This window comes from Chrysochloris asiatica, unplaced genomic scaffold (assembly GCF_000296735.1).
Source record: "Chrysochloris asiatica unplaced genomic scaffold, ChrAsi1.0 scaffold00019, whole genome shotgun sequence".
Taxonomy (NCBI): domain Eukaryota; kingdom Metazoa; phylum Chordata; class Mammalia; order Afrosoricida; family Chrysochloridae; genus Chrysochloris; species Chrysochloris asiatica.
Window position 1 is genome coordinate 9,811,405 of NW_006408537.1, and position 11,578 is coordinate 9,822,982.

Below are 11,578 nucleotides of genomic sequence, written 5' to 3' on the forward strand. Positions count from 1 at the left end.
GTGTTTGGTAAGGTGGAGGGTCAGACAAAAAGAGGAAGACCCCCCAACTTGATGAATTGGTCAAGTGGCCGCATCGATGGACTCAAGCGTGGCAACAGTAGTGAGGTTGGCCCAGGATCAGTCAGTGTTTCGTTCTGCTGTGCATAGGGTTGCTATGAGTCAGTACCGACTTGATGGCACCTAACAACAACAACCATGATATTTATGTGGTTTCAGAGGGATCCATGACCCACTCAAAAAGATGTTGCATGTATTGTAGTCATCATCGACTGCCATGTTAATGCCATGTTAACTGTATTTTTATGTGTTTTCTATTTAATTTTCATAAAATAAATTTTCTATTCTGATGACATAGTTGCAGAACTTCATAAATTATTTCATAAACTATATCCTGTAATAATACTAGTAATAAGGAAAATAATAATTCCAGCCAACATCTAATGCATGCTAGGTACAGCATGAAGTGCTTTAAATGCATTAGCGTTTTAGTACTACAGGTAGCTACTATTTTTATCCCATTTATGAATAAAGCTTAGAGAAGCAGAATAACATGTTTAAGGTCGTATGGTTTATAGAGGAATGGAACCTGGACTGAACCCAGAATAATTTATCTAAAGCTTGTAAGCCTAACTCCGAGTGTGTTTGTTCAATAGTAGTCTGGTACTGCATTTGTAATACCCACTGCTGAGGTCATTAGCATATTTTTATTTTGACTTATAGAATAATTAATCTAGAGGGACTTTAAAAGTCAGCTGCTCAATGTTCATAGTTTAAGTATGAAGAAACTAAGTTACCAGAGATTATAAATGACTTGCCTAAGATACCACAACTGGTTGGTATAACTGGAGCTTGAATCCCCATCTGTCCTGAATTTTAGAAGATACTACTCATCTTTTTACTTCACCTAGCTTTTGAAAATATTATTCATTTACAACATATGTAATTTAATTTGACAAAATTTAAAGGAAAGTAATAAAAATTAAAATTAGTTTTATCAGCCTAGGAATTTCACCAGATAAGCCATACATTAGGTAGTATCTACACCATTTTTTATGACTCTTTCCCTTGAAGAGTACATTCCTTAATTTGCTTACTTGACTTGAGAGTTTCATATATGTCCTTAATGGTTTGTGAATTCTTAATCAAGGGACCTTAGAACTTTTTAAAATTTAAATCAGATCCTTTTTTGTAAAATAACATGAAAATTACATTTAAACATTTATTTTGTGACAAATCACAAAAAAATAAGGAGTGTATATATTATTTTGGTTCTCAAATTGGCTTTGATAGTCCATCCTATTGATTATTCCCATTAGAATTGTGAACTATACTGTTGTTAAGTGCTATCAAGTCAGTTCCAACTCATAGCAACTCTGCATAGGATTTCTGAGGAGCAGCTGGTGGGTTTGAACCACAGACCTTGAAGTTAGCAGTCCACTGCTTATCCTACAGCCCCATACTAGGACTATTTAGAGAAAATAGTGTAACTTAAGCATCATATAAAAGTGATATAGAGACTTTTTGTATTCCCTAAATGTCACATTATGGATTTTTAGCTTGAGTATCTCTCTTCTGTTATTTCTTGTATTTTAATTTAAAATGGGATCTCTTTTTATTGTCAGAGTTCTGCCTATCTCCTCATTCCCCCTCCCTAAAAAGCCCTGTGTTTATTTTCCTGAGCCCTCTGTTCAAATCACACTTACATGAAAATTTTGAAAATGAACCAGTTAATTGATACAATTTGCAGCAGCACTATGATGGTTCCATATGGCTTTTTTGGTAATACCAGCTGCCTCATTATAAGCTGTCATTGCAAAATCTCTTGATTAAAACCCTAAGATCCCATAGGTAAAGCAATAGTGCATCCATTCCTTCAAAATCTACATTTGCTGTGGCAGAAATATGAGACTCATGTTTGTGTGAAGGTCATTGTGTGCAAAATACGTTGATTCCAAGCAAATGTTTGAGAGATAATCATTTAGTAGATGTCAAAAGCTGGCCTGCTCAAATCCTGTTTGCCTCAGTATTTTTAGGGAGTTATGTTTAATATAATTGTAAGCTCTTAAACATTTTTACTTTCTGCATACTCCATATATAAATGAAAAATTACTTGTGTAAATTATAATTTATAATATTTTATAATGTATAAGTAAATTTATAATATATAATTTATAATATAAGTAAAAAATTACTTGTGTAAATTATAATTTATAATATAATAAAAATTGTGGATTATAATTGGAAGTTTTTTAAGCTTTGTTTTTATTTTATTTTAACAAATAGACCTTTTGGGGCAGTAAGTCACTGAGGATTTTTGTTGTTAGGTGCCATCGAGTCAGTTCTGATTCATAGCCATTCTGTGCACAACAGAATGACACGCTGCCTGGTCTAGCACCATCCTCACACTTGGTGTTACTCTTGAGTCCATTAGTGCTGCCATTGTGCCACTTGTTGAAGGTCTTCCTGATTTCGCTGGCCCTCTTCTTTACCAAGCATGATGTTCTTCTCTAGGGACTGGTCCCTCCTGATAGCATGTCTGAAGTATGAGAGACAAGGTCTTGCCATCCTGTCTCCTAAGGAGCATTCTTGCTGTACTTTTTCCAACATAAATTTGTTTGCTCTTCTGGCAGTCCGTGGTACTTTCAGTACCCTTCTCCAACACGACTATTTACCAAATAGTTGAGCTTTTTTTTTTTTTGCCTCACCAGATAAATTTCTGCAGAAATTTCATTAAAACATATCTACTGTCTTAAACAGAATATACCAAGTATAATTAAGCCCTTTCATAGTAACTCAAGATCATTATGGATGTCAATTAGAATAATAGGCTAGAAGCCACCGTCCTCTCTCACCTAGATCACTGCCATAGCTTTCTAACTCATTTCCCAGCATCTACGCATGTGGACTTAGAGCAACTCTTATATGGTTTCTGAGGAACAGTCTAGTACTTATCCAGTAGTACCACACCAGGAACCCCAACAACAACAAAGGACACATGCCTTATTTCTATTTTTGTCCTACATATAGCTGCTGGGTGATCTTCTAGAGGGGAACATGATTATTCATTCCAGTAACTTGCTTTACAAAATCTTTAATGACTTAATGTAGCCTATAGAGGCCTCCCTCCCAATCCTTTCCCCATCCCCCAGTCATCTAGATTTCAACCATACTGATCTTGTTGCAGATCCTTTGCAGTTCTTTGGTACTTCCAAGTTAATAAAACAGAATGAAGATGCAAAGCAGAATTTTCCTGTCCCATTCTTTAAAAAACAGGACAAAACATAATAAATCTTTGATTACAAGGAAAAACGTGACCAATGAAAGTAAACAAGAAATGGGGCAAGGAAAAAAATAGGAGATTCTCAGCAGACAAAATCATGAGATTTCTCGGAATTTCATAATGAAAATAAACTATGCATTCTTCTTTTTTAATTTTTTAAGTAACGAGTAAGTGTGAGCAGAAATAAATAAAACGGGATTTAGATGTGAAAATTTCTCTTTCTGGAGTTCTAGTATGGCATTGTAGGAAAGCACTGGACTACTAAACACAAGGTTAGTGGTTCAAGCCCATTAGCCACTCCTCAGAAAACCATTTCAGAGCACTTAACAACAACAACCTCTTTTTTTCTACTCTTCTAATTTGCTTTTAAGGCAGAATCGATTTCATTTTGCTAAGTTTCTGCTCTTCCCTTGCCCTACAAAAAAAAAAAAAAATTTCCTATATTTATTCTCATAAACAAAATGGGAGGAGACTGAATAGCATAACCCAGTTTATTTTCTCAAAGGAATCTGAGTGACAATCATGCACACTTCCTTGAGTCAAAAATAAAAGAGAAAGAATAAAATAAAGCACTCAAAAGACAAAGAACCCATCTTGGAAGAAAATATAATTCCTAAACAGAGGAAACTCCTCATAATTTCATCATGTTATCAAGCAATTTAATAGACCCAAGTCCCATAAAGTGAGGTCAAAAAGGAAGAAATAACAGAGTGAGTTAAAAAAGAAATTGCAGACACAAGAAAGAGAAGTACAGAAACATAACATCATAAAGAATCATGCTATTAAGTTCTTTTGTCCAAGGCATTTGTCACTGTTTTAGTTGGTTAACAAATAAAAATTAGTATGTAAAATAGAGAATCATAAAAAAATTGCACATTCCTTAAACATGGTATTTGAAAGTTTAAATGTTTAAATGCCATTTATTTGCTAATATTTTTAAGTAAGGGGTGAGTTCTTTGGTTTAAATATAGTTTCACTGATTGTAACTTCATTTCATAAACCATACCCATAATACACCACCACCAAGTTCCAGTTTGGGTTTTTTTAAAGTGGAAAAGGAACATAATGATACTTTAATGCAATATGATATTTCCCCCTATTCTTTTAGGGAATTCACCTTCTTGTAAACCTTTCTTGAGTCTTTCCAAAGCATCTAATTTAAATTTCATGGAACAACAGTTATTTTTTTTAACATTCTTATTTCTGTGATTTTCTTCTAGCACCTTGCTGGCATGGTCATTATCTCCATTTCATAGATGAGAAAACTGAGGCTTATAAAGCTGATAATATTTAAATTTGCCTGCATTTAAGTAATAGTTTAACTTTTAAATTCACCGAGTCATGTTTTATGATAATAGATGTATTGTGAACGTAAACAACTTGAAGCAAACCTCTAATATGTAATAGTACAAGGTGCTAGATTCTTTTAATCTAAAATCATACTATCATGTATTCTATAATTTTTATAGCAGAGTTTAGCTCTAAGAAAGCTTATGTTTAGATTTCTAATGACGGTCTCATTGTCAATTTAATGTATTTGACATTGAATTAATCATCTTAAAACGTATTTTATATCAACTAAATAATTTAGTCAAAAGGCCTGAATTCAAATTCATACAGAAGAACTTAGTAACAAAATACGTAATAACTCTAGAACTCATTTTCCTGATTATACATAGAGGAGATTCAACTTGAAGGATCCCCAAGAGTCTACCAATTTTTATTGTTCTCAATTTATACTGCATTCCGACTGAAAAGCAGAATTAAGCAATAAATTTACTTTTAAAAATGCAAAGTTTATATTGGATCTCCAAGGCTTTAATGAATTGGATAAAAATTGAATATAATAGAGGGAATAAAAAATGACTCCATAGTTATTAAAATTATAACTGTATCCCACAAAAATTTGGAAATGTTTTGAAATTAAGCAGCAAAGGAGGAGATAAAAATGTGTTCTTATGGACCTGGGCAATAATGTTTAAAATGATTAGTGTATATACTATAAATCTATATACTCAAGTTATTGTAAAATTACGGCCTAAATTGTATCAGCAGTTGACTGAAGAGAATCCTGAAGTACAAGTATGTATTCCAGAAGAGATCATGTTTCTGTTTACTGGTCTACCTGTTCCAGAGTGTTTATTCTGGATCACGACAGCTACTCGTTTTTCTCTTGGTAACGTAGTGGTTTACAAGCTGAACTAACCACAAGGCCAGTAGTTTGAATCTACCAGTTGCTCTGTAGAAGAAAGATGAGGCTTTCTGGTCCCATAAAGATTTACTGCCTCAGAAACCCTATACAGGGTCTCTATGAGTCAGAACCTGTTCGGTGGCACACAGCCAAGGAATCCATTTTAATATATCTTAATAGTAACCATTATTCTTAATCACATTACTTCCTGAAGTAAGACTCCTTCATGTCTCCCTGTTGCCTATGGAATTAGGTCCAGACTTTTAGTAGTTGTGGCACTGTGGGTTAATGTACAGGACTGCAAAATCGGTGTGAACCTCTAGGTTGGCAGTTCATGCTCACCAGCTGCTCCTCGGATACCCTATACAGGGTCGCTATGGGTCGGAACCGACTCAATGGCACTTAACAATAGAGGTCTGGCCTCAGCCTGTCTTTCCAACCTTATTTCCTATTATTTCCTTTTCTGTGACTTTCACACCAGGCTATCTGAACTACTTACTTTGCCTGGACTTTTCCCTCTTTACATTGCTGAAGAGGCCCCGCTGTTTGTAATGCCCTTTCTTACTGGTATCCAGCTGTGCGCTCTTACCATCTTTCCAGACCCAACTCAAATAACACTTCTTCACAAAGCCTTCCTTGATCTTCCCAGCCAGAATTTCTCTCTACTCTGGTTTGTAGTAGGCCTTTATCTGTGACCCCTACCACTTTCCCATTCTTGATAGTAGTTTTTAAGCATATATCTTACTAGACTGGAGATTCCTTTAGTTAGTCTTAGTCAACTGCATGTATGCTGAAAGCTACAAACTCATGTACGCAGTAAGTCTTCAATTAATATGTGATATGTATGACTAATGTAAACTGGCTAGCTCTGGACTTAACTTACCAGATATTTATTAGATTCCTACTGTGTGTATGGCACGGAAGTATAAAGAAAAGTACAATGTGCAAAGGTTGATAATATAAAACAGGTGAGCAGAAGTAATCGCTTCTCCATTTCTGGAAGATATAAACTGAAAATACCTCTTATAAAAAGGATAGTAACTTTGAACCCTAATGTCAGCGGTTCAAGCTCATCAGCCACTCCCTTGGAAACCTTATACAGGGTCACTGTCTGTTGGACACTTAACAACAACAGCAAACAAAATGCTATTATTTTTGTTGTCAGCTTCAACTGCTCAAGGCAGGAGAAGGTGGGAATTTCGGTTAGGTTGGCTTTGACATGGAATCAACTTAGTAGATCTACTGATTGAATATGAAAACAGTGACTGATGCAGGAGAGTCACACTTTAAGAAAACCATCCTTTAATGCATAATTGTGCTGTTATATCACAACCTAATAGAAAACACCAGAAGTTGGTCAAGATTTACACATTTTAATGATTGACTACAGTACAAAATTATTGAAATAGACAAAAGGAGCATATTGGTTATGGGCATCAACTCTGGGGTTACAAAAATAGTCCAGAATAAAAAACATTGGGAAAGATGAGGTTCAACAACGTTAAATAAATTTCTATAGGATTTATCAAAATCATTACATTAGGACACACTGTAGCATACCCAAACACACATAGAAATGTGTTTCCAAATGATTTTTTATTAATTTTTCCAGCTTTTCATTTTGAGGTTAATGATGGTTTGGATATGACCAGAAAAGAGAGCATGGGTTAGAAAAGGGTGTGTAGGGGCTGGGAGGTTCCCGTATGTGCCACAGACTGAATTTTAACACCAGTAACTGAAAGCGAAGGGCAGAGAACAGGGGGAAGGGTGAGCTTCATGTTGAGTTTGAGCTGCCCTTAAGCCATTCAAGATGTTGAAGTAGGTGTTGGATATGAAACTAGAATTGGTTAGGAAGTCAAGTTTGGACTTCTGGTGTGGCACTGTACTTTGAACCACAAGGTTGACAGTTCAGACCCACTAGCTATTCCTTGGAAACTATACAGGGTAGAAGTGAGTTGGAATTGACTGGATGACACTTAACAACAGCAACAATGGAACTAGAATTGGGTAGGAAGTTAAGTTTAGGCTGGAAACATGAATTTGGGAGTCATTAAGGTTTTGGTAGGTTGAAGTTCACTCCTAATAAAATACAGTAAGTGGTGGAATGAATGTTGTAAGGGAAATCCGTATTTCAGACGTTAAATTGATTTTAAGTGAGGGCCAGGGCACTTTCTAAGGTGGGTTAGCCATTGGGCTGGAGTTCAAATCCACCAGCTACTCCATAGGAAAAAGATGCGACTTTCTGCCCCTCTGAAGATTTCAGCCTTAGAAACCATATAGTTTTTCTGTTAATGCAATATAAATTTGCTTCTTTGTACAGGTTGATGATTGTGGCTTTTCCCTGAATCATCCTAATCAGTTCTTCTTTGAGAGCCAGCGGATTCTAAACGGTGGAAAAGACATCAAGAAGGAATCTATCCAACCAGAAGCTCCTCAACCAAAACCAAGTGTTCAGAAAACCAAGGATGTATCCTCTGCTCTGGCCTCTTTAAATTCCTCCCTGGAAATAGACATGGAGGGACTGGAAGATTACTTCGGTGAATGATTCTTAGAGAGTTTAATATCTTCCTCCTCACCAACCCTTATTACCTATTTTGCATTTTTGTTTTTTAACTTTTTTGTAAACTTCTCCCTCCACCCTCCCCTCTACTTTGTCATATTACATGTGCACACAGCTCTTAATGAAACCAGGCTTGCAAGTACAATGAAGATCTCCACCATATTATTATTATTTTTGACAAGAGGAAAGAGAAAGGTTTCTTATTGTAATTTACAACTTGAAAGGTGTGATTTATGTTCTATTTGAGCAAATAAAGGCAGCATTCTGGTCTGGCCTACAGTGTCCTAGAAACAATAAAACTGAAAACAATCTAATATGTAACATTTTGTAATTTTGACACAATGTTTTTCTGGATCATTTTTATTAATAAATATAAAAACATATATGAGTGTGTTTGTGTGTCTGTGTAAGAGTCATGTTAATATCTCAAGGTTAGGGAATCTGTTTTTAAAGTGGTATCTTAGTGTATCCCACACATTGCAGGTTGAGTCCCCAGTGGAATTGCTTTTTCTTTTGTTCTTTTTGTCTAAAGTTGGGGTGCATTTGTGATATCCCACATCAGCAAGGAGAACTTTTGCCCTATTGAATGACAATAGACTCTTCTGAATTGAATTGTGACCCTAGGAATTAGAAGCACAATTTGTATAGTTAGGTATTTTTATTAATAAATTAGGGTGCTTTCTTATGTAAAATGGTAGTACTCCTTAGCTATTGTCATTTTCCATTCACTCTTACTAAGCAAGAAGAACGTAAGGTAAATTTGATGTGTTCATTCCACCCTCTAATTTCCATAACTTACTACTTCTGTGACCGTTATGAAATGCCAAGTTGGCTTGGAAACTTAATTCACTTCAATAATGAATATTCTGATATTTAAAATAATTTCCTCCTTTTAGTACCACAGATGTTGTTGTTGTTGTTGTTAAATGCTATCGAGTCGTATTGTGGCTGAATTATGAACATAGTAGATTCATGCCTCATTCTCTTTGATTATCTTTGGCAAGTAGGTAAGACTGTCCCCAACAATTTATAGACCCATTTACAGAGCAGTGTCATTGTGGATGTCCTTATCTACATGAGTTTGTTCCCATGGACTATGCTCACCCAGCCTGTTTGGGGCCTCTTAGGAGAGAGACTCAGTATGAAATACAACCCTTCCTTTTACACAGTTACCTTGGATTATGAGAAAACTGTTAAGTCTGTTTCCTTGTTGTTGTTATGTGCTGTTGAGTTGATTATGACCCATAGCGACTCTGTACAGGGTTTCCGAGGAGCAGCTGGTGAGCTTGAACCACCGACCTTGCAGTTCAAACGCCTTTGAAGTCTGGTGCATTAACACACAGTGCCACACCAGGACTCCCTGTTTCCTTGTTGCTAAGTGCCATCAAATCGGTTCTGACCCATAGCAACCCTGTATAGGGTTTCTGAGGAGCAGCTGGTGAGCTTGAACTGCCAACCTTGTGGTTCAAATGGCTTTGCAGTCTGGCATATTAACCCACAGTGCCACACCAGGACTCCCTGTTTCCTTGTAGAGGAAGGCAATTTTTATTTTATCCTTTTGAATGTATCAGATACTAACTAAATTGAACAAAGACACTGTAGTCAGAAAACTAGATTGTTAGAGGCACATGTTTTTAATCCTGTAATAAAGGACTTCAATATGAAAATAAGGATTTTAATAGGATCAGGGAATCAGAACCTAAAAATATCAGCGGAGCAGGTTTACCATCTTGACTTCTGAGTGAAAGATTTCTTGGCATATTTAGTAACAAGTAATTAAGTGAGATGTTAACTTTTACTTGTCTTTGTGAATTATTATTACTCTGCTTAGAAAATAGTATTATTCTACTACAAATTGCCACTATAAATCTCTCCCTTCTGAAGCCATCTGCTCTTTCTTTCGTCATTTATAGTTCTCAACAGGAATCTGATGACTACCTACCACTTTATCCAAAAGCTGCAAAACCACAAGTGTCTTTTTTTTTTTTTTTTTAAATGTTAAGAACAAGTGCTTCATGAGACTTAACCACCAAATTAAGTTACATTCAGAAATCCAAGCATGGAAATACAGGTTTCTTTTGTATTAAAAAGAAGGGAAATATTAGAAGTAGTCTCACTGCTGTAGTTCAATGCAAAAGCTTATGACAGGATATTTCACATCTGACAACATTTTGCAAGGCTGTCTTTTCTACGACCTCATTTTTTCTTTTATGAAACCTGTTCATTCTCCCACCAGCTAAAAGAACAAGGCCATTAACTGCATGGTAGACAGGTCTTAGCTGACGGTTTATTTCAGACTGGCAGTCCCAAGAACTTATGTTATGCTACTTGTGTATTTCATATGTGTTTAGTCAAACTAAAAACAACACTATTTAAATATTAGTTGTATTACAAATTCAATATCTTTGTAATAGGGTTTGATCTCTTGTCATGTATTTTATACAACATATATAAACATTTTGTAGAGTCCATAGATTAGAGAATAGGGGTTAGATGTTTGTGTAAGAAGGTAGGAATTAATTCATTTCTGGTGCTTTTTGGAGTTGGAAAAAGCAATTTATTTTTCATGCTTCACAGATCTTGACAATTTTGATTTGTTTTCTTTGAAAGCAGACCTATTTGAATCAGATGACATAGGAAGAACCTCCCCAAAAAATCAAAAACCAGGAGCCTCTTTTCAAACAGTAGCCAATGAGAAAGAATGTGAGTCTTCCCAATCTTTTAACTTCTCCTCTTTTAAAACCTCTTCAAGGGAGATAGGCTGTATGATTATCAGATACAAAAGAAAAAAACAGTAGAGGAAAGAAACTAGGTTGAAATATGTAGCTCGTTGAAGCAGCGACAGTGTTAGTGACTATCTTATTTCCTTCATGTTGTGTCTCTATAATGCTTTTCACACTCTGGAATATATAGGGTTGATGGCAGACTAGGCAGAAATGCCATGCAGACCCCCGTCAGTGAAAGCATGGAAAACCGGGTGAAACAGATTCAATTGACCATCCTGGAACTCTGAACTAGAGATAAGTTGATAAGTGGTTCGAGTGCTTACCAGGAATAAGATTTGGAAAAGGAGCAAGAAAGGAGGTAACTTCTGATCTGTGGTGGCTGGCTTGTTCCGCTGCAGCCATTGTGAATATGAGTGAATGGAGAGAGGAACAAAAGAGTGCTCCCAGTACACAAACCAGCCAGTGATCTGCAAAAAGAGGGGCAAGTGGTTTTTTTCTTCTTTATATCATGTCTTCTCCTTTGCTCTGTCTAATCATCTCCGCACTGGTGTTCAGAGGGGAAACTTGTACAAGTAGACAACCCCAGGGGAGGTCCTATGTCGTGTGTACAAGGTTTTGCGACACATGGATTGGCATTGTTCTGCGCTGTGCGTGCCGGGGAAGGATCTGCACCTGGTGCAGGAGACAGACGAAACTGATCCAGGGGTCTCTTCCCAAGCAGATCTGGCCAGCTCTAGGCTGGTTCTCACGAGAAGAAACAGGTAAATGGACTTAAGGTGAGAGGAAATAAAGGAAGGTCTGGGTCAGATCAAATAGGCACA

At 36.2% G+C, this 11,578-nt stretch overlaps 1 protein-coding gene across 1 annotated transcript in view; it reads left to right on the forward strand.

Annotated features, from left to right (window-relative positions):
• Positions 1-8,042, forward strand: part of PRIM2 (primase, DNA, polypeptide 2 (58kDa)) — a 407,781-nt gene extending 399,739 nt beyond the window's left edge. Inside the window, exon 13 of the mRNA XM_006835743.1 lies at positions 7,792-8,042. Within this exon, the coding sequence (XP_006835806.1) occupies positions 7,792-8,016 (225 nt within the window). The 3' untranslated portion in view covers positions 8,017-8,042. The remainder of the gene's footprint in view (positions 1-7,791) is intronic.
• Positions 8,043-11,578: the final 3,536 nt, after the last annotated feature.